This window comes from Narcine bancroftii, chromosome 7 (assembly GCF_036971445.1).
Source record: "Narcine bancroftii isolate sNarBan1 chromosome 7, sNarBan1.hap1, whole genome shotgun sequence".
NCBI lineage: Eukaryota > Metazoa > Chordata > Chondrichthyes > Torpediniformes > Narcinidae > Narcine > Narcine bancroftii.
Window position 1 is genome coordinate 62,664,911 of NC_091475.1, and position 22,697 is coordinate 62,687,607.

General features: G+C 42.5%; 1 protein-coding gene across 11 annotated transcripts in view; it reads left to right on the forward strand.

The window, feature by feature from the left end:
- LOC138738967 (zinc finger and BTB domain-containing protein 20-like) overlaps positions 1 to 22,697 on the forward strand; it is a 462,974-nt gene that overhangs the window by 411,201 nt on the left and 29,076 nt on the right. For 10 of the 11 annotated variants that reach the window (XR_011341908.1, XM_069890223.1, XM_069890224.1 and 7 more), the window contains 2 exons: positions 1,898 to 2,026; positions 4,038 to 5,645. Coding sequence is in view for 9 of the 11 variants with exons in the window: in XM_069890223.1 (XP_069746324.1) it covers positions 1,960 to 2,026; positions 4,038 to 5,645 (1,675 nt within the window). In the remaining 2 variants the exon portion in view is untranslated. Of the gene's footprint in view, positions 1 to 1,897; positions 2,027 to 4,037; positions 5,646 to 20,319; positions 20,423 to 22,697 lie in introns of all 11 variants that reach the window. The other variant, XR_011341909.1, reaches the window with a different exon arrangement.

Below are 22,697 nucleotides of genomic sequence, written 5' to 3' on the forward strand. Positions count from 1 at the left end.
CCTTCGCTCTGTGTGCATCAGTGACAGGAATCTCCCAGTGGCCAACCATTTCAATTCAGTGCCCCCCCTCTCATGCCGGCACATCTATCTATGGCCTCATGTACTGTCAAACCAAGACCATCTGTAAATCGGTGGACCAATACTTAATTTTCCATTTGGACAGTCTCCAACCACATGGCATTAAAATTGATTCCGCTAGTTTCTGGTAGCCAACTCCCCGTTCTCCTTCCCTTCACATTCCTTCTCTTTCCTCCAGCTCTTCATTCACAGGGCCATTCCCCATCCCCCTGTTTGCTGGTGTGCCCTCCCTTCCTTAACCACCTATTACCTCCTGCCTATGGGGCCGTGCTCCTCCCTCTGCCCCACCCCTCACCATTTTTTTCAGGCACCTGCCAACATTTTGCTCATACCTTGTTGAAGGGTTCAAGTCTAAAATATTGGTTATGAATCTGTCTTAGCTACGTAAAGTACACTAACCTGCTGAGTTTCTCCAATATTGTGTTTTAACTTCAATCACAGTGTCTACTTTCGTGTTTTACTAGTGTCCATTTAATTGAACTGCAGAGCTTTAGTAATTACCAATGATTAATCAGATATCATATTATAACAGCAGTATCTCTAGTCAAAAAGGACTGGCTTTTACATGTATCGAGATGGTGTGAAAAGTTTTCTTTTGCATGTTATTAAAAGTTGAGGGAAGTGTTGCCCTTGCAAGAAATGGAAGGGAGAGACAGAAAAAAGGAAAGTCTCTCAGAGATGGTAAGTGGTCATGGATCACTCTTATCTCTTCTGAGGTAACTGCCTTTACCGTCCCCCTTAATCACCGTAGCCACGGCTTGTTCCCATTCTTCCTGCTTATTCACATGCAGAACTGGAGCATGTGTATCCGACACTCTGCTCCCTGTTCCCCAACACCATTAGCATCTGGCCTGGAAAATAACATTCCTGGCTACTTTACTGAGCATGTCCATGTCAGCTTGAATTAGGATTTTGCTCTTTAACTTTGTGTACAGCATTAATTTGAATACAAGATACCGTATTTGTCAACATATAAGACCCACTTTTTTTTCCAAAAAATTGGCTCAGAAATATCTCCCGGGTCTTCTATGCGAAGTTTAAATTATGGTGATAATGGTGAGTAACACCAACAGTGATCATTGTCGCTCCGTGGCTCAGTATCGGGAAGGGAGTGATGCCCTGCTGTTTGCCCGGTATTGCCTCCTGGCACTGGTATCAGGGAGGGAGAGATCCACTTGGCACTGCCGCGATGGCCACTGAGCTGGTCACCGGCTACTCGCTCAGTTTCAAGAAGCCTGATGAGGTGCAGAGGCTGTCCAGAAAATGGGCTCACAGCTTTACAGGTCATCTTCCCTCGGGTAGCCCATGCTTCCCAGAGATGCCACTCACTTCCCCGATGAGAAGGCTAGCCACAGCAGCTCCCACTAGTAGCAAAAGACTATGCTTTCCAGAGTCCCAACCGCTCACTTCCACCAGAGAGAATGCTGCCCATGGCTATCCCCACCAGCAGCGTAAGATTGTGCTTTCCAGAACCGTCACCACTCACTTCCCTCAGAGAGAATGCCAGCCACTGTGACCCCTGCCAGCAGTGCAAGAGGTACAGGAGGAGCTTATTCACCAATATCGCCAATGCCCACAGGTTGCTGGGTGGTCACTGAGGAGAAGCTGCACAGCAAAGTGAGTGAGAACTGAATTAAAAACATTCTGCTTACCTGTAAATACACTAAAGAAAATCTTCATATTCCCTGCTGAAATTGGGGGTCTTATATGCCTATGGGTTTTATATGCCGTCAAATACGATACTTAAAACCAGTAATGGCTGCTGCCATGTTAAGTTGAACTCTAGATTATCTGAACTTTTTTTTGTCCTTGTATCCAGCCAAGCATCTTAACTCGATGAATCATTCCAGTACAGTAGTATGTTTAATTACGTGAGACAAGATGGCCCATGAATTTCTTTCTTCACACAAGGAGATCTTCAAGATGGTGGCCACTTACATCTGCAGTGGTGAGAATTCTGCCCTTGTCATACTTTTATGTCACAGCATCTAACATATTGGACTGTTAATTCTCACAGCCATAAGATAATTGTCAGTCATTTAACAATTGTTTAATGTGTCAGTGTTATGGAGCAGCATGAATATTGATGCTTAATGCACAGGTGAGAAGAAATATTATATTTTTTAAGTCTAAAATTATGATAGAAAAATATCCAAATTCAACACCAGAGAGGTAATTCACCTGCAATCAAAATATGTTAACTGTTCAAAAGCTCACTAATTTTTGAATGGACAACCTGTAACCTGATTTAGTGAGTAGAAAGGAATAAGGATTAATGAATGCACCTTGTTAATATTAGCATGTAAGTTGTCCAGGAAACGTTGGTCTAAATCTTGTTGACACTTTGATCAAGCTATCATTCATGTTTATTTTATTCCTGCTTTCCTAAATATTGGTGGCTTTCCATTCTGTTCAACCTGATTATGAATCATGCATATACGTTCAGTGTTCAATATTTACATTTTTTTAGTGAGGTAGAAAAGTTATCTGACACCCTTTTATTTATTCAGATAAAATCAAATTTATGAATTACATGTCCATGTTGATGGAGGATCAGATGGAAATCATAATACATGCCCGTTGTCAAAAAAATAAATGTTTTGTTTTAATTATACAAATCCTCAGCAGTGGCATTGTCTCATGAAGTTTACACAACAACAATTCTAAACGAGAAATGGAGAATAACTGAATAAACATCCATAAAATTTTATTCAAGAATCTGCAGTGAGATATCAATTATTTTTGTGTAATCATTTAAAAACTGATTTTGGAGCATATGAACAAACAGCATCAGTACTGCTAGCAAAATAAACTAAAATGGAAATTAAAATTTTAAAACTCATTGCAGATGCTAGAAATCTGAAATAAAAAGAAAAAGTACTGGAAATTCTCTTCTCACATATGCTGCCGGACTCACTGAATGTTTCGAGCATTTTCTAATTTTGAAGTAAAATTATTTGAATGGGGTTAATCTTATTGAGCCTTCCACAGCCTGCGGCTTGTGCCCACAGTCCCATTTTATCCATCCTAAACTGATAGAGATGTAAAGGTCTACCTCACTGGACAAATCATCCTGGATTTCGTTGGCCTGGGAAGAACAGTACCTCCAATTGTTCCGTGGAGAAATCTCATCTCAGAAATAGTCATACTATCTTTGATCACTGAGGCAGCTTTGCTGCCAGCTGTCAAAATGTGCAAGGATTTTAAATATCCCAGAAACATTGAAAGACTATAAGTAATCTTGATTTTGTTCCTCAAAACACATGCAATTTATAAGTAAAGCTAGAGAATAATAATTAGAAAAGTAATTGTCTTCATTTTTTTTCTTCCTCAACTGTAATCCTGCAATTTCCATTGAAATCAATGGATCATAATTCCTGCCTTATTTAAAGATATTGATTAATGATAGCTGGAAATATGATAAAATATCACCTAATTTCTGCTATCTGCTCGGATTCTTACTGTTGGCATTGTTTGTGTATTTGCTTGGAGGTATACATTATAATAAAACTGAGTTTTATTATAATAATGACAAATGATCAGAATATGCTGTAATGTTCTATTTCAAGTCCCGCTGTATTGTTTTCTTGTTTTTAAACAAGAAGGTCTGCAGATGCTTTGGCTGAGGGCAATACAGAAGGTACTAGATAAACTCAGCCGATCACGCAGCGTCCACAGGAAGTAAAGAGCATCCAATGTTTTGCGGCAGTGGAGGCAGGTAGCCATGGGCAAAAGATGATGGTAGAGGCAAGTAATCAGATAACTTGAGCCTGTATCGTTGTTTACCCTTTGCTTCCTCTGGGTGCTGCACGACCTATTTCTCCAGCATATTTATTCTGTTTATTATTTTGCATTTGTGGTATTTTTTACTTCATAGTATGTAGTCTGTCAGATTCCTGCAACTCATTCAGCTCATCATTTTGAAATTGCTGAAGCATGTATTTTCTGTTCAAAACTAGGTAACATCAATGGGAAGGGAATGACAGAGCGCATTCACAGTATCAACCTTCATAACTTCAGCAACTCCGTGCTCGAGACACTAAATGAGCAGCGAAATCGAGGACATTTCTGCGATGTGACCGTCCGGATCCATGGCAGCATGCTCAGAGCACATCGCTGTGTGTTGGCCGCTGGCAGTCCCTTCTTCCAAGACAAGTTACTTCTGGGATACAGTGACATTGAGATTCCATCTGTTGTCTCGGTTCAGTCTGTGCAGAAGTTGATTGATTTCATGTATAGCGGGGTGCTTCGGGTGTCCCAAAGTGAGGCCTTGCAAATCCTTACTGCAGCCAGCATATTGCAGATCAAAACTGTCATTGACGAGTGCACTCGCATTGTCTCTCAAACAGTTGCGAGCAGTGGTTACCCAACAACAAGGGACTCCAACCAAGTCACACCACGAGGAACACCAGAAACTGGCTCGTCAGGCCAGAGTAGCGATACTGAGTCTGGCTACGTCCAAGCTCACTCCCAGCGTAATGTCGAAAGAATCTACTCCTCCTTGTATGCCTGCTCTGGAATGCCAGTGCAAAATGGCACAGGGGAGAGGTCACTCTACGGTGCACCAGTGGTGAGCCACCACAGTACACAACTGGTCCTGCAGCGGGAAGAGAATGTAACTGATCCAGCGTGGATAACCAGAATCCAAGAACGGACACAACAGATGGAGAGATATCTTTCCACCCCAGAAACCACACACTGTCGCAAACAACCGCGCCCAGTTCGCATTCAAACCATTGTGGGCAATGTTCATATCAAGCAGGAGACTGAAGACGAATATGATTATGATTATTACGGAAAGCAGAAGAGAAACACTTCTGAGCAAAATGAATCTGAAGAGTGCAATGAGGACACTGACCAAGCTGAAGGCACTGAGAGTGAACCAAAAGGGGAAAGTTTTGACTCTGGTGTTAGTTCTTCCAATGGGACTGAAACTGATCCGATAGACCAACAATTCATTGCTGGCCTGAGCAGAGGACAGTCAGATTTCAGAACAGCTGAGCAAAATGAGATTCCTACTGAAGACAGCCAACAGCTCTGCCACATGAATGCTCCTTCTCCGGAAAGGACTTGCAGCACAGAAATGGATATCACAGGCCCTCAGAACAGTGATGGAAACATTGCAGATGAGCAAGATTTGCAGCAAGCTCCAATGAATTCTGTGATTTCAGTCTCGCAAAACAATCAGTCACAGGCAGCAACTCAGCTTTACCTGAGGCAATCAGATACCCAGGCCACCAGCGTAAGAATGCCACTGACCTTAACTAGCACTACTCCTGTCATTGGCACTGCTGGGAGTACATATATACCCACACTTTTCACTACTCAGAACACTACCAGTGGCAAATTATTTCAGTTCACCTTGCCGCAACCACTCTCAAGTCAACAGACACAATTCATAACTGTTCCGCAACCCAGCGTTACGACCTTTACTACACAGTTGCACCCACAACAATCTCAGCAGAGTACAAGTGGACAGAATGAGAAAAAGCCCTACGAATGCACTCTTTGTAATAAAACCTTCACTGCAAAGCAGAACTATGTGAAGCATATGTTTGTCCATACAGGTAAGTGATTAAATTTAACCGTAACAATACATAGTTTTAAAATCTAAATTTTTTTTCTGATATTGATTACGTGGTTAAAACCTATTATTAAAAAGCAGAGATTGTATATGATTTTCACTCTTAGGTTTCAGTTTTTATAATATTTAGCATTTTTGAGGTAAATATAATGTCTTCAGTCTAATTCTCTAATTTTAACTTTATAAATCAAATGGTCTGAAAGTTTGTATGATAACAATATCTGGCTGCCAGATTTACAGGTAGTCTCCGACTTACAACCTAGCGACTTAAAACCATCCGTACATACCACTGTATAAAATTTTTTAAATAAAGAAAAAAATATGTAAATATTAAAATTGCACTTTTGGGGTGAAAGTAGGGGCCTATCTATGGAAAATAGGGCTTGTGGCAGGAGTGGCCAACCTCTGGCGAGAGCTGGTCTTGATGGGTCTTGACGAACGATGAAACAGATACAGTGAATTTCCGGCTTATGTCCATTTCGAGAAACAACCAGTTGGTCAGAACAAAACTCAGTTGTAAGTTGAGGACTACTTGAACATAATTATTTCCCTACAAGCCTGATGCTCTTCTTTTGTGCCAGGCACACATCAGAGGAGAATTATCATAGGGTGATATTCGACAAAATTTTGCATTGCAAAAGTTCTTGGAAGAAATTGCTTATATCTCTCTCACTACACTGAGCTGGTCAGAGTAACCCATTACCTTTCAACAGTGTAATGAACTCTCCAGTATTATTTTATTTTTTGATAGTACCGTACATATGCATATAAAAGTTAAAGATTCAATTTATTGTCATTGTAATAAAACAGTGTCCTATTACATGAAATTACTTTTGCCTACTGTTAAGTGGACAGATTTGCCATCAGCAGAAATTGCCTGAAGTGCTTCTTACAGTCAAAGAAAGAGAAGGATAAAAGAGCCCCTCAGAGTCACCGAGTGTCCATAGATTCGCCTCCAGTGCTTCCACAGCTTCCACAGCCACACAGTCCAAACCATCGGCAACCCAATTTCCAGATCCAAACCTCCGATGCGCACAGAAACCCTTCTGCACCATCAGCACCCCCTCGCATTCCAGGTTCCGAAACCTGGTATCCCTTCAGTCAATTTCAAGCCAGTCTCCAGCAGTCCGCAGATTGGCGCGAGTCTCCTGACAGCAGTCTCCAGCAGCCCACAGCCTCCGAGCGTTCCTCGCCTCGAGTCACCAGAAGCTCGTCACATTCATTGGTCTTTCAGCCACCGAGCTGGTCCGTCGTCGTGGTCCCCATCCCTGTGGGTCGTCTCCTCTGTTTCTCCTGGTCACCCCGTTTTCTGGTGCCCTGCACCAGTCCTCCACTCCCCTAGAGTCTGCAACCCCTCATGGCTCTGGCCAATCATAGGCGCCACCATCTTGGACACAGACCCCGCAATCGCGGGATTTTAAATGAAATTGCCGTTCATAGCTTGTGCAGAGCTGACGGCAGTTGACTAGGCAGTTAGACCCTGCGAGAGCACTGTATCTCTGCTCCTGGCTCCCCATGGGTCCGCACCAGTGGCAGTGCTGCCCGAGCTGCGGTAACGGCAGTACCACCATTTTTTTGGTGGAATTTTATGGACCACATTTTTAGGGTGAAAATTAGGGGATCAACAATATATGCATACTACTTTTGATTGCGTTAAGTATCTGTGTTGTTTGGTGCATCAGGAACTCAGATGGGCAATCAGGTGGCCAGTACCAGGAGGTGTCCACATTCAGGGTGTTTGGAGCTTGGGCTCACAGCTGGGACCTACGCAAGATACTGTAGCCAGGCATCAGGAGTTCAGATGGGCGTGCATCTGGGGCATAAGAAGTCGAACGGGTGGGTGGCCAAGCCATCAGGAGCTTGGGTGGGCAGGCAGCCATGGCATTGAGAGAATCGGGAGCTCGGATGGGCAAGTGGCTGGGCCCTAGGTGCGAGCCTATGCTCATGCATCAGGAGCTTGGATGGGCAGGCAGCCGGAGCATTGGGAGCTTGGGTGGATGGGCAGCCGGGCTGTCGGGAGCTTGATTGGACAGGTAGCCAGCGCGATGGGGACTCACATGGGTGTGCAACCAGGGTCAAAATACAGGGGTCGACTTTTACATGCGATATATGGAAAATACCAGTTTTTTAGGTCAGAAATAGGGGGTCAACCTTTTTACATATTGTCAACTACACTTGTATATACAGTAATAATAGAACTTGGAACATCATGGCACAATACATGTCCTTCAATCCACCTATAAATCTGTTCTGCAACAATTTAATCCTTCCGCGACTCACATGCATAACCCTCCTTTTTCTTACATCCACATCTAAGAGTCTTTTGATTGTCCCTGTTATACCAGTCCCGGAAATGCATTCCAAGGACTCACAACTCTCTTTAACAAAACTTATCTCTGACATCTCTTAGGCATTCTTTTCTCCACTCACCTTTGATAGATGTCCTCTGGCACTTAATTAATGAATTCCAACCTTTGAAGTTTCTGCAATATCTCCACTTTCATCTCAATTAAAGTCATTTGATACTGCATATCTCATTCAAAATGTGTTGCATGATTATTTTTTGAGAACATGGCTAAAAACTGAAGTAAATTTTAAATTCTGCCACCTGTTGTATTTTTTAAGCAATCATTGAAACCATTGATGTGATTTTTAACATTTTTACTCATATAGTTAGTATATAAGCGTGATTTACATCCCGGTTAGATTAGGACAGCATGGTTACTGCTATACCATTACAGCACCAGCAAATATAAGTTTGAATCCAATGTTGTCTCCCATGTTCCAGTAAAACTCCATTGTAAATCTATCTTCTCCAAGGGATTTCCCACTAGGCATCGACTGCAACACATCCTTTAATTCTAATTCAGTAAAAAAACTATCTAAATCTTTAATATCCATCTCACTCAATAATAGTAAATTTCTTTGGCTTGGCTTCGCGGACGAAGATTTATGGAGGGGGTAAAAAGTCCACGTCAGCTGCAGGCTCGTTTGTGGCTGACAAGTCCAATGCGGGACAGGCAGACACGGTTGCAGCGGTTGCAGGGGAAAATTGGTTGGTTGGGGTTGGGTGTTGGGTTTTTCCTCCTTTGACTTTTGTCAGTGAGGTGGGCTCTGCGGTCTTCAAAGGAGGTTGCTGCCCGCCAAACTGTGAGGCGCCAAGATGCACGGTTTGAGGCGTTATCAGCCCACTGGCGGTGGTCAATGTGGCAGGCACCAAGAGATTTCTTTAGGCAGTCCTTGTACCTTTTCTTTGGTGCACCTCTGTCACGGTGGCCAGTGGAGAGCTCGCCATATAACACGATCTTGGGAAGGCGATGGTCCTCCATTCTGGAGACGTGACCCATCCAGCGCAGCTGGATCTTCAGCAGCGTGGACTCGATGCTGTCGACCTCTGCCATCTCGAGTACTTCGACGTTAGGGATGAAAGCGCTCCAATGAATGTTGAGGATGGAGCGTAGACAATGCTGGTGGAAGCGTTCTAGGAGCTGTAGGTGGTGCCGGTAGAGGACCCATGATTCGGAGCCGAACAGGAGTGTGGGTATGACAACGGCTCTGTATACGCTTATCTTTGTGAGGTTTTTCAGTTGGTTGTTTTTCCAGACTCTTTTGTGTAGTCTTCCAAAGGCTCTATTTGCCTTGGCGAGTCTGTTGTCTATCTCATTGTCGATCCTTGCATCTGATGAAATGGTGCAGCCGAGATAGGTAAACTGGTTGACCGTTTTGAGTTTTGTGTGCCCGATGGAGATGTGGGGGGGCTGGTAGTCATGATGGGGAGCTGGCTGATGGAGGACCTCAGTTTTCTTCAGGCTGACTTCCAGGCCAAACATTTTGAGCAGGAAAGGGCTTTGGCAAATACTAGAGCGCATCGGATGTCCCCCAAAGTTCCTCAACATGATTATCCAACTGCACGAAAACCAACAAGGTCGGGTCAGATACAGCAATGAGCTCTCTGAACCCTTCTCCATTAACAATGGCGTAAAGCAAGGCTGTGTTCTCGCACCAACCCTCTTTTCAATCTTCTTCAGCATGATGCTGAACCAAGCCATGAAAGACCCCAACAATGAAGACGCTGTTTACATCCGGTACCGCACGGATGGCAGTCTCTTCAATCTGAGGCGCCTGCAAGCTCACACCAAGACACAAGAGAAACTTGTCCGTGAACTACTCTTTGCAGACGATGCCGCTTTAGTTGCCCATTCAGAGCCAGCTCTTCAGCGCTTGACGTCCTGCTTTGCGGAATAGTAAATTTAGTTTAGATAAAAAAGAATCAATCTGATCTGATTTAGTTAAGGGGTGGGGGGGTGGGGTATTTTATTTTTTTATGTTTAATTTTATGAAATTATTAAATAAAATTTTCAAAAAAAAAAGAAGTTCCGAGTTTCTTGGAGTCGAGCAGCAAAATCTTGCACATGTTGCGTCATTTAATCACCGGTAGTCTCCACATGGGTGCCAATCTCCAGATTTCTTGGGGACCATATGTAAGGGGCGATAACCAACTCTTCCATGGTTTCAAACTTGGTTTTGGCCTCATCTTGCCCTCACGTAAACTGGTGGTCCGGTGGTCTCAATGAAGTGCTGCACACAGTGTGCAAATTCTGCATCATGGAAATTCAGGCTAGCAGCAACGGGAAATCGACCAGTAGGGAGGTGTACTTCTTCTGGTTGGAGGCATGGACTCCCATCAGCTGAAAGTTTTGTTGGTGTATGGTGAGATGAAAAGCCTGGAAGGTTGCTGGATTCACCAGATGACATCTGGTCAAATCCACCAGCAATTTGTTGGCCCACAGAAAGTATGCCCCTAGGAGGGCCTGACTCACTGAGGTGACTCTGCGTTCCCATCAGAAAACTGTGTCCTTTTGTGGATAGTCACAAGTCGAGTTCCATAGCTGGAGATCATAGAACAGTTGGCTGCCTGTAAGGTGAAACCTTGGGTTCTTTTTCTCTGCTTGAAGAATGTGGGCAGTATGTGGCTGATCTCGGCACCAGTATCCATGAGGAAAAGTTCCCCAGTCTTCAGGACCCATAGGTAAAGGAGGCCTTTTCTGGTGCCAACCGCCGAGGCCACTAATGACAGTTGGCTTGCTAGTTTTCCGGCATCTGGACAGGTGTGGATCCGGGGAAATTACAGGGAGGGACGCAACATCGGGCATTATGGCCTCATCGACGGTGGTACTAGCAGTAACCAGTAGCCTTGTCAAGATGGTTGCCATGCTGCATCCGTACAGCTGCCACACTGCCAGGGAGGGACTGAGTGATCTCTGCACAAATAGGTTGGACATGGCTGAGAGGTTCAGAAAAGCTGGTCCACTTCCTTGGCCACAAGGTGCGGGTGAGCAAAGTCCATATTAGAGATGGCTGAGGCAACATGGACTGGCAACCAAAAAGAATAGAGCTTCAAACAGGAAACACTTAATGTGTCCATCTGCTAACACCACTAGATTCTGCATAAGGTTGGAGGGACTGCGATTCCCTAGGCCTTATGGGTTAAGTACATGAATGGCCCATTCGTGCTGGCTGAGTTTGAAAGAATCGAGTAAGAGCCGACAAAAGAGGGTATACTTGCGTTCCATGGGAGGGTGGTTCACAAAAGAGCTGACTCTTGCTGCTGTGACTGGATCCAGGGTGCTGACGTGCCAGAATTTGGTGTCTTCAGAAATTAGGCCTCTTTACACAAACTGGCTCAGCTAGTTGCAACCAGCTGCATGGCTGGTTGGCCCAAAATGGTGACATGGATGCCCACGGCTTTCACCGTAGCTGGGGCTGGAACAGAAATGGCCATGACTGCAGCAGCTTCGTCATCGGCAGCTTCAGGAGCTGCTGAAAAGCCGGTAGGGTCCATGCTGCTGCATGCGCAGTAGGTCTCAAACTGTGGTCCTGCAAAGAGAAAAGGAACACGTCTGCACTGTTTTGAGTGAACCAATAACTGACTGTTTATTCAAACAGACCACTCTACAAAAGCAATACTGCAAAACCCCCACCCACTGTGCTGGCTGAAGGGAGTGATGTCAGTGCCCAGTCTCAGGAGCAGTGCTCACTTCCCACAGTCCACTCTTAAACCCTGGCGCTTCTCAGTGAGGAGGAAGTCCCTGCGCTGTTGTGTGTAGGCTGCATGCTTGTGTACAGGACCAGACCGCTACATTGTATCTGCAGAAAAATATTAATCTTAACACAATTTACCCTACCTACTAATGTTAGTGACAAGTTCATCCATTTTGTAAATCCTCAACTTTTTTAAGCAATGGTAAATAATTCAAATTTGTGCAGATTATTTCAGTTATTATCTATCCGGATTCCTAAATATTTAATTGCCTCTTTTGGCCATTTAAATTGAGTATTCCTTTGACAAAGAATATATAATTTTCTTGTGTAAGGGGCATAACTTCACTTTTATCTCAATTTATCCTATAACCTGAAATCTTACCATATTCTTCCAAATTTAAATGCAAATAAATGTTTTAGATATGGTGATGAAATAGGAACTTTCTTACATTCTACTTGGTCATTCTCTAAAGTTATAACCTTTTGGGAGAATTTAAGAAAATTTCAGGGTCAGATCACTGGTACTGTTTTTCCACAAAATTCAGATTTATTTTTGTTGGGAAGTATAGAAGGAACTAGACCTAAATTATTCCATCAACTGAAATTTACTAAAATTGCTCTAGCGGTGGCAAGATAGTGTATTGCAGTGACCTGAAAATCAGATGTGTATTTACGAATAGAAAGATGGTTTTCAGAAATTCAGAGCTGTGTTCCTTTGAAGAAAATTACTTATAACCTGAGAAATAAATATCCACTTTTTGTACAAACTTGGAGCCCATATATGCAATGGTTATGGATAAATAAATGCACTCCCAACCTCTTAATCATCTTCACTATACATATATAAGTATTGTAAGGTCTCAGTGTGTGAGAATCCAGAATAATACTATTCCTTTTATGTTCTGTTTTTTTGTATCTTTTCATATATCTATATTTTATATCTGTTATACTGTTATGATTTTTTATAATGAGGAAAAGGGGGGAGGTGAGGAAGGATTTAATACCATGTAATCATTGTAAACTTGAAATTAATTATGTACCTTTTTTAAATGTACAATTACATGTTGTAAATTTTAAATAAAATATTTTTAAAAAAGCAGCCCTACCCTCAAAGAGCCCCGCCACCTACGCCAGGGGTGTCAAACTCAAATTTACAGAGGGCCAAAATTAAAAATTTGGTCTAAGTCGTGGGCCAAACTAAATATTTATTGAAAATTTTCAACAACATCTGCATCTTTTCTCTTCTTTCAACATATGTAATGTTAAACATTTTCTTATTAAAATAAATGTTTAATAATAGTTTTGGTTAAACTCTTTCCAGAAGAAGCATTAACAAATGAGAAATAAAATATTCAATAAATAATATTTCTCTATAGCCTTTAAGCTCCTTTTAAATGTATTTTTTTTCACAAGCCAACAAGTCAAAAAAATAACAACTTGCTTCAATGACAAACAGGTTTGTCTTTTAAAATGATGAACATATAGTCTGGCTCCCACCTGTCTTGAAAGGTCCTGTTTTCTGTCTTTCGTTTGGCCATTTTTCGTAAGGGGTTTATTACATGTGAGTTGGGCGACAGGTCGCAGATGCTAATGTAAGTAAAGAGAGGAGGTGGGGGCGATTAGCGGGCTGACGGGCTGGCGCCAACGCATTTTCAAAGCATTCTGGGATTTGTAGTATTAGCTGTGCATGCGCTATACTGGCGCAGCAGCCAGCGGGCCAGCTCTAATACATATTTGATATGATCTTGCGGGCCAAATATAATTATATCACGGCCAAATTTGGCCCGCGGGCCTGAGTTTGACGTGTGTGACCTAGGCTATGCCCTCTTCACTCTGCTACCATCAGGAATAGAAGCCTAAAGATGTGCTCTCAGCGGCACAAGGACAGCTTCTTCCCCGCTGCCATCAGATTCCTGAATGATCAATGAACCAAAGTCACTGCCTTTTTGTGCACTATTTTTGTTAATATTTATTGTTATAAAATGGTTATAATATGAATGTTTGCACTGTGATGCTGCCGCAAAACACTGAATTTCATGACATTGTAGTGGCTACTATGGTAGATGCTACTAAATAAAGGCAAACACACACAAAGGTAGTCAACTCAAGTCTGTTTATTGCAGACATACACAGACCTTTTATTCCCTGCCTGTTAATGAGCTCATTAGTGAACAGCTGCTGGTCCACAGGACCAGCAGGTTCAAGCTATGAGCCATTAGCACCCCGCACCTTTAGGCAGGAGCTTCATCTGATCCACTCGCTATACTTTGGCGCCCAGTACTGCTAACCCATGATGTGTCAGGTAAGTCTGTGAACTGACGGTGGCGCTACAATAAATTCTGATTCTGATTCCTTATCTGTCCCATCCATGTACCTATCCAAATTCTACTTAAAAGTTAAAATTGGGCCCGCATTCAGCATTTCAGCTGGCAGCTGGTTCCACATGCCCACCACTCTCTGTTTGAAGAAATTCCCTGTCATGTTCCCCCTAAACTTTTCCCCTTTCACTCTTAATCCATGTTCTCTGGTTTGTGTTCACCAAATGATTCCAGTGTTGAAGGTGTACAAATTGGCAAATCCAAGATTTCTGTCCTGAGAGAAGAAGAGGTCATGAAGAGCTCTGATGGAAATATTTAACATCTCAAGCATTCCGTCAGAGATCATAGAAATTGTTCCAATTTGCAGAAGGACAATAATGTGAGATAGAAGGAACATGATGGGAAAAAAGAATCTTAGTTCCAAGTAAGAGTGCTCCAGTGTGAATTATCTGATTATACAACCTTGGTTGCTTCCAACAAAACCCATAATTACACAAACATCTTTCAAATTCCAATCAGTTAGCCTTGAAAACTTGCCAGAAGTACTCCAGGGACTTAGTGAAATTTCTTAGAATCATTGAAATCCTGGAGAAAATCTGATACCTTATTTTTCTCTTCCAGAATCAGTGGTAATTCCATTAATTACTGGAGGATCTGAGCAGGTTAAACATCGCTGAATTCCTCCAGCAGCATTTTTTTGCCAGATTTCAGCGTCTGCATTCTCTTCAGTCATAGTTTAATCAATGACACAATCTTTTGTGATTCTCTTATTCTTCCCCCCCCTCCCACACACACACACTTTATCATTAACATTGTATCACAATATGCATTATCTCACCATAATTTAGAAAACATGAGCTCTGTCTTTCCGCGTTTAAAGTTTAACGAAGTTTTAATGATATATTCCGATTTCAGCCATTGAAACACATGCTACTCAATTGCACTCAATTAACCTACTACCCCAACTTGGAGATTGGGAGGAAACCAGAGCATCTGGAGGAAAATTATGCTCTCACAGGGGGAACATTCAAATTCCTTGCAGACAGCCATGGATTGGAACCTGAGTCTCTGGCCCTGTAATAATGTTGAGCTAACCATTCTCAGTGTATTCTCAGTCTCTTATGATGATCTTCTGAGTACAGGGTGTATAAATGTAAAATTAGAACAAACTTAACCATTGGCAGGCTTCAGAATTATGAATATCATTTAATGCCTCTTTACCTCTGCTCAAAAGGAAACACTGTTTAAGCCAACTCCATTTTATTGTGAACTTTATTTTGGCTGAGCTTAATATCTCTAGAATACAATCTTTTCTTTTCTTTGGCTTGGCTTCGCGGACAAAGATTTATGGAGGGGTATGTCCACGTCTGCTGCAGGCTCGTTGGTGACTGACAAGTCCGATGCAAGACAGGCAGGCACGGTTGCAAGGGAAAATTGGTTGGTTGGGGTTGGGTGTTGGGTTTTTCCTCCTTTGTCTTTTGTCAGTGAGGTGGGCTCTGCGGTCTTCTTCAAGGGAGGTTGCTGCCCGCCGAACTGTGAGGCGCCAAGATGCATGGTTGGAGGCGATATCAGCCCACTGGCGGTAGTCGATGTGGCAGGCACCAAGAGATTTCTTTAAACAGTCCTTGAACCTCTTCTTTGGTGCACCTTTGTCTTGGTGGCCAGTGGAGAGCTCGCCATATAACACGATCTTGGGAAGGCGATGGTCCTCCATTCTGGAGACGTGACCCACCCAGTGCAGTTGGGTCTTCAGCAGCGTGGATTCGATGCTTGCGGACTCTCCCAGCTCGAGTACTTCAATGTTGGTGATGAAGTCACTCCAATGAATGTTGAGGATGGAGCGGAGACAGCGCTGATGGAAGCGTTCTAGGAGCCGTAGGTGATGCCGGTAGAGGACCCATGATTCAGAGCCAAAAAGGAGCGTGGGTATGACAACAGCTCTGTACACGCTGATCTTTGTATGTTTCTTCAGATGGCTGTTTTTCCAGTCTCTTTTGTGTAGTCTTCCAAAGGCGCTATTTGCCTTGGCGAGTCTGTTGTCTATCTCGTTATTGATCCTTGCATCAGATGAAATGGTGCAATCATTTGACTAATATTTGGTCATTTATACAATTTTAAATCTGGTCATAACTGAACATCACAAAAATTTACACTAGGCTGTGTTATATTCATTACAATGCTGTCCTCCATTGTTCTTAATAAAAGATTATGAAAGGCATAGATAGGGTGAACAGCCAGTATCTTTTTCACAAGGTGGCAATAGCAAGTTCCAAAGGAGATCTGTTTAAAATGAAAAAAAATGGCACCAGCGATCAGTGGCGACTTTATATGGGCTGCTCCTACTCCCTTTAAATACTCTCCTTCCGACCTCCTTGCACTGCGATCGGCAACATACAGTCTCCTTCTCAATGAGTTTCGCAGCTGCTGAACCACATTAACAATTTTCAAATCTCTCAGAAACAGTTGAGTTAGGCTGACCAGAATGTAACAGGCTTAAAGGGCCAAGCCACCACCAGGGTCAATACTGGAAATGGGGCATGAGGGCCGGGATCCAAACCAAACTGAAGTGAGGGGACTGAGACTTCCCCTACCATACTACTGGCACATGTCCAGTCATTAAAAAATAAAAGTGATGACCTCAGGGCAAGGCTGTTTTATCAGTGATAGGTGAGACAAATCTCAGTTGTTTGCTGGACTGAGACCTGGCTCACACTGCAATCTGACCAGACAGTTTCACCATTCACCTACTGGATCTGAACATATTATGACAAAGAGAAAGGGGGTGGCATGTGCTTTTTAATTAATACCTTCTTGTGCACAAACATTGACATTATGTCAACCCCCTGCTCCACTGCTTTGGAGCAAATGTCAATTAAATGGAGGCCCTTCTATCTACCCTGAAAGATGGACAGCACAGTTGACTAGAATACGAACCCTACGCTGTCTGTAAGGAGTTTGTACGTTCTCCCCTTGTCTGCGTGGGTTTTTCCCCAGGGGCTCCGGTTTCCTCCCACTGTTCGAAACGTACTGGGGGTGCAGTTTAAGTGGGTGTAAACTGAGAGGCACAGACTCATGGACCAAAATGGCCTGTTACCATGCTGAATGTCTAAATTTTTCTTTAAAAAATTAAATATTAAATTTTTCTTTAAAAAATTAAATATTTTTTAAAAATTCTCATCAGTGATTCTCACCACAGTTTATTATTGCTCCCGATGCCAATTACAAACAGACATTTGTGGAGCTGCATGTTGTCGTCATGAGCCAAGAGGTGTCCCACCCTGATGCAAAACAAATCATAGTTACATAGGTCAGCACAACATAGTGGGCTGAAGGATCTGCACTGTGCTGTAATGCTTTATGCTTTGTTATTAAATAACCAGTATTTTAAATGGATTCGCTATAAAAAATGCTATGGCTGTGAGGTGTGGGCAAAAGCTTTGTACCTGTGGTATTTCTTACTGCATCATAATATAGCTATCATCTGGAAGGCTTACAGTTAAGCTAGCGGTGATATGCTTTTTACCAGCTGTGTTAGTACCAAGGTCCATAATCAAAAATAATAGAATTATCTTATTTAATTATTTAGTTCATACTCAAAATTGCTGGAGAAACTCAGCAGGTCCCACAGCGTCCACAGGAGGTAAAGATATGTAACCAGCATTTCAGGCCTGGGCCCTTACCTTGACCAAGGGCTCAGACCTGAAACCTTGGTTATATATCTTTACCACCTATGGATGCTGCGGGACCTGAAGAGTTTCTCCAACTATCTTGTGTCACAGCATCTGCAGACTAGTTGTTCAAATTATTTAGTTCATTAGGTCGTTGAAAGCAATCCAGTCAGTCCCATTCTTCCACTCTTTTCCTTAACCCTTTAATCAAAGATTCTTCCTTTGCCAAAAAAAAATGAGACTTGTTTAAAGAAACCAAAATTTACGTGCTGCAGCATATTGAACTCCTGATGAAGTTGCCTTTGGCAGGGGGTGGGGGGTCATCAATTTAACATTGGCTGCCAGCTAATCTTCAACAGTTGGCTCATTAATATCGGCCTTTCATGGGCATTAAACTCCCAATTTAGATTTTTTTTGCAGTTGATCAACAATAATTGCCTCTTTTTGTGAGTTTTAAGGATGCATATGATCATATGCATGGATGTCAGGGTTTAAAGTAATGACTTAGAAATTACTGTACTGGCCAGCATAATGGGAAATGTGCCAATGTCTGAAACAGAAATTATCTTCTTTAAATTCTTAATGTTCCTCGATTTAATTTTCAAATCACAACTAAACTTTAGAAAACTCGAAGGTGCAGCCATGACAAGTGTTTCTGTCACTGTAAGAGCTGCTGACACAGTCACTGAATTCCTTTCCCTTATTGTGTCCTTGACCACCTTATCCCCTCGGCCCTCTCTCAAGGACAGGTCATCTTTGTATGAGATTTTTTTCTAATTCTAATCTGAGACGATATTTGATCAAACATGTATTCATCTGTTCACATTAGCAAGGATTGTTCTTTGATGAGAGTTTTTAGAGGAGGTTATCAAGAAAGTAGATGAAGGAAAGGCTGTGGATGTTATCTACATGGACTGGTAAGGTCTTGGACAAGGTTCCACATGGGAGGCTAGTTCAGAAGGTTCAGACACTAGGTATCCATGCAGAGATTGTAAACTGGATTTGAAACTGGCTGAATGGGAGAAGACTTTTATGGTTTTTACACATAAGTAACATTAATTTCCCATAATAAATTAGCATACTTACCTCAGAATGGCCGTTCATGCAGGCAGGGTTTTTATACTGAGTTGCAGTGATTTTGGAGGTAGGGGTAGGTTGAATAAAAGTTACCTCCAAATATAACTGAGTTTTTAAAATGTTGCACAAATGTTCTCAGTTTTCAGAGGGAGACCTCCCGCACCCCTGTCCTTTTTCCCCGTCATCCCTATCCCCTTGGGCATCCTCTCTTACCTTTGGTGGAAAGGTGACTCTTGGCCCTGAGCACCCGGTGGTAGTGACTGGCTCAATGAGGGATCAGTGGCCATCTTCCTCACCCGTAATCCCCCACCCAGATGGAACCATTCTCCCAGCACCAGGGATATGCAGAGCAATTCTAGCTGCATAGCGGATTATAGGTAAGGAAGACAACCTTTGTTTCTGCATTGAGCCATCACCACGAGCCAGTATGGCGCTGCGGTGAACTCCAGGGTCAGCAGCACTGCACCCCTTCTGCTGTGTTTGGAGTTAAATGAGGATGGGGGGGGGCCAACAGATGGCTGTGGGCAGTGGGTGATGGACAGCCGGGGCAGGGTGGGGGGAACGGATGGTGGGAGCTAAGAGCGAGGCAATCGGGTACATTGTTGCAGACAGCCTCTATTTCAGTTTAGACTGTAAGCTGGCTACAAAAATGTCTTGGGCTCCTATTGGAAAAATGCCAGGATGCAAATTAGCTACGAATATACATCCCAACCTTTCTACACAGTCTGCATTGCAAATTTCCTGCTTCTCAGCGGCAGTGTAAAAGTCATAAGAGAGTGGTAATGGATGATTGCTTCTCAGACTGGAGGCCTGTGATTAGTGGTGTCCCTGTGATTAGTGGTGTGACTCAGGGATCGGTGCTGGGACCATTGTTATTTGTTGTCTATATCAATGATCTGGATCATAATGTGTAAATTGGATCAGCAAGTTTGCTGATGACGCTAAGATTTGTGGACAACAAATAAAGCTTTCAAAGCTTGCAGAGGGATCAAGACCAACTGGAAAAGTGGGCCAGAAAATGCAGATTGAATTTAATGTAGGTGTGAGGTGTTGCATTTTGGAAGGACAAACCAAGGTAGGACATAAACAGTAAATGGTTGGACACTGAGGAGTGCAGAGGAACAAAGGGATTAAGGAATACAGATACATAATTCCCTGAAAGTGGTGTCACAGGTAGGTAGATACATGCGAATAAGTGGCAGATTGGGACTGATGAAATGCCCCGAAAGATGGCATGGATCAGGTGGGTCAAATTATCATCTTCTGTATCATGATATTTGACAAAGGTCTTGAGTCCAAACAAGATTCCATTTGCCCTTACTTGTGCTCATGACAAGGTCTTTAATGAAATCCTTTATATTATCGTAACCCATTTGAATTTGCAAGACTCCCAACATGATGGCAAGGATAGAATTTGAGAGTCTAATTACAATTTGTTTGAACGACTTGTTCATGAAGACACCGCCCAGTTGATCCGTCATGTCAAGCATGTATGTACTACATAAACATCTTTCTCCTGAATTTGTTGATGTCTCGTTCATATCCTCCTTAGGTCATGATGACATTAATTAAGAGGATACAGATGCAATCAGAAGAAACCATGAGTGTTCAGCACTGAATATGGTCACAATGATCACTGCAAATAAGTTGGAAAAGTAAGCATTGGTAGATTTGAATGACAGCGTTGTATCACTGCTTTGCACTCTTTGGTGTATCTTCACCAAGCATGTAGCAATCCATATCGACCATCCATTTTGGTACGGACACATACACACAACATACCAATGTAATCATGATGTCAGCACCTCTACTTCCTCAGGTGTTTGCAGAGGTTTGGTATGACATCAGAAACCTTGATAGACTTTGCAGATGTATAGTGGAAAGTGTGTGCTGGACTGCATCACAGCCTGCTATGGGGACACCAGTACTCCTGAACATAAAGCCTGTGAAAGGTACTGGTCACAGCCTGGTACATCATAGTCAAAACTATGAAGAAAATATACAGGGAATGATGCCATTGGTGAGCACCAGCAATCATCAAGGATTCACACCACCCAGGGTATGTTCTCACTCCCACCACCAGGAAAGAGGTATAGGTACCACAAGACTCATACCACCAGGTTCATTATCAGGTTCAAGAACAGTTACTACACCTCTGCCATCAGACACCTAAAAAACAAAATCAGAAACTCATTTGAGGATTCTTACTGTAAGAGCCATAGGCTTAGTCCTTACCTGTTGCAGTCATGGGTGTCAGCAGTATCCACCAGGGTCCGTAGGCCTCTTCACATGGGCACATGCACGAGGGCCGGCACCATTGATGGGACTGGAGTATGGCGGCGCACGCGCACTTGACTCCACCCCAGTAGCAGCTGTGTCAGCTGGGGGTCGGTGTGTCAGTCAGTACACATGCGCACTCAGCTTGGCCTCAGCAGTACAGTGGTTGGAGCCGGGGCCAGCGCAGCGCACCAAGGATCATGTGCAGGAGTTAAGCGCACGCTTAAAATGAGGTTCTTCAGCAGCATTGGCAGTTGGAAATTGGAGTAGGGTGAGTTAGGGGACAAAAATTTCTGTTGACCATTTCAAAATTGTTTAAGCATCGTTAAAATATCATTTGAATATTGTTTAGGCCTTGTTAACTTTTATATGAATGCTCTGTTGTTAAGATTCTGCTACATAGAATATTAGAAAAGAAGGATATGAGTTTTGTGTGTTAACAATAAAGGATTTAAATACAACTGTACTTGTACCGGAAATTATTGAAAATGTGTTGCAGACGAACTCTAGCCTACAAGCAACTATATGTGAAGAAGAGGGAAGTCCCTACATTAAATCAACAGAAATTGTTGTAATAAATTGACAAAAGTTTATTGACAAAAAACTGTTGTATTTAGTCAACGAAAAGTTATTGTTGGAACAGAAAATAGAAGGATAGAAGATAGAAAATAATCCCTCTGTGGTTGGAGTGGTATTGAAGGCAATACGGTGGTCATCTTAGAAATGTGAGTTGCTTTGCAGTTTCCAATTCACTCCGTCAGACAGAAAAATAATTAGAAACTTCTAATCTGTTAGAAGATGATTTTGTTGACATATTGGTAAATCCATTTCTTGAAAATCAGCATTGTTACCTGACGGATGCAGCAGAGGAAGCTTGTTTGCTAATAGCAGCACATTACAGCCATCAGAAGCTGTAGGCATACGTCTGTGGACTCCTTTTGTGTATTTGTGGCAAGTTTGAACACTGTTTGGATAGTGAAACTTGATGAATTATGGGAACAGCACAAGACTGTAAATAAGAAATTGACTTCTGAAGAAAAGGAAGCAGATCAATGTGAAAACAAATCGAAGTGTTCTAAACCAATACTGAAGGGTTATTTTCATTAATAATAGCTGAAAATTAAATAGTAGAAGATGCTGCAAATACTGATGGTGGTTATTCCTGTGTAATTGAATCTGAGGCAGACTAAAACAGACTGAGAATGGCGATTACATCATAACTTGCTGCAGAACTGGAGCATGCAGAAAATTGTGCTAATGAAATAAATCAGCAGGTAATTGAGAATGTGATGCAACGGCCTTCTGAGAACAAAATATTGGAAAAGGACTAAGAAATATTGCATAATCTCGAGAACAGTGAACAGAAAGCTTTTAACTTTGTACTTGGAAACAAAACTTGGATTTCAAAAGGATGAGTATGAATCCAATGATTCTTCAGTTTTGAAAGTGACCAAGGGAAAGCTCCAGAGAACAATTGACAAGAATAAAGAATTAATTGTAGATAGAATTTGCAAAGCCAGAAAGTTGACGAAAGAACTAACTGCTGAAGAAATAAATACAGTTAATAAGGAAAGAGATTCAGCCTTACCAAGATGCAAAGGGTTGGTCGAGGAGAGTCATCTTTTGAAAAAGAACAAGTCATTGGTTAATAAT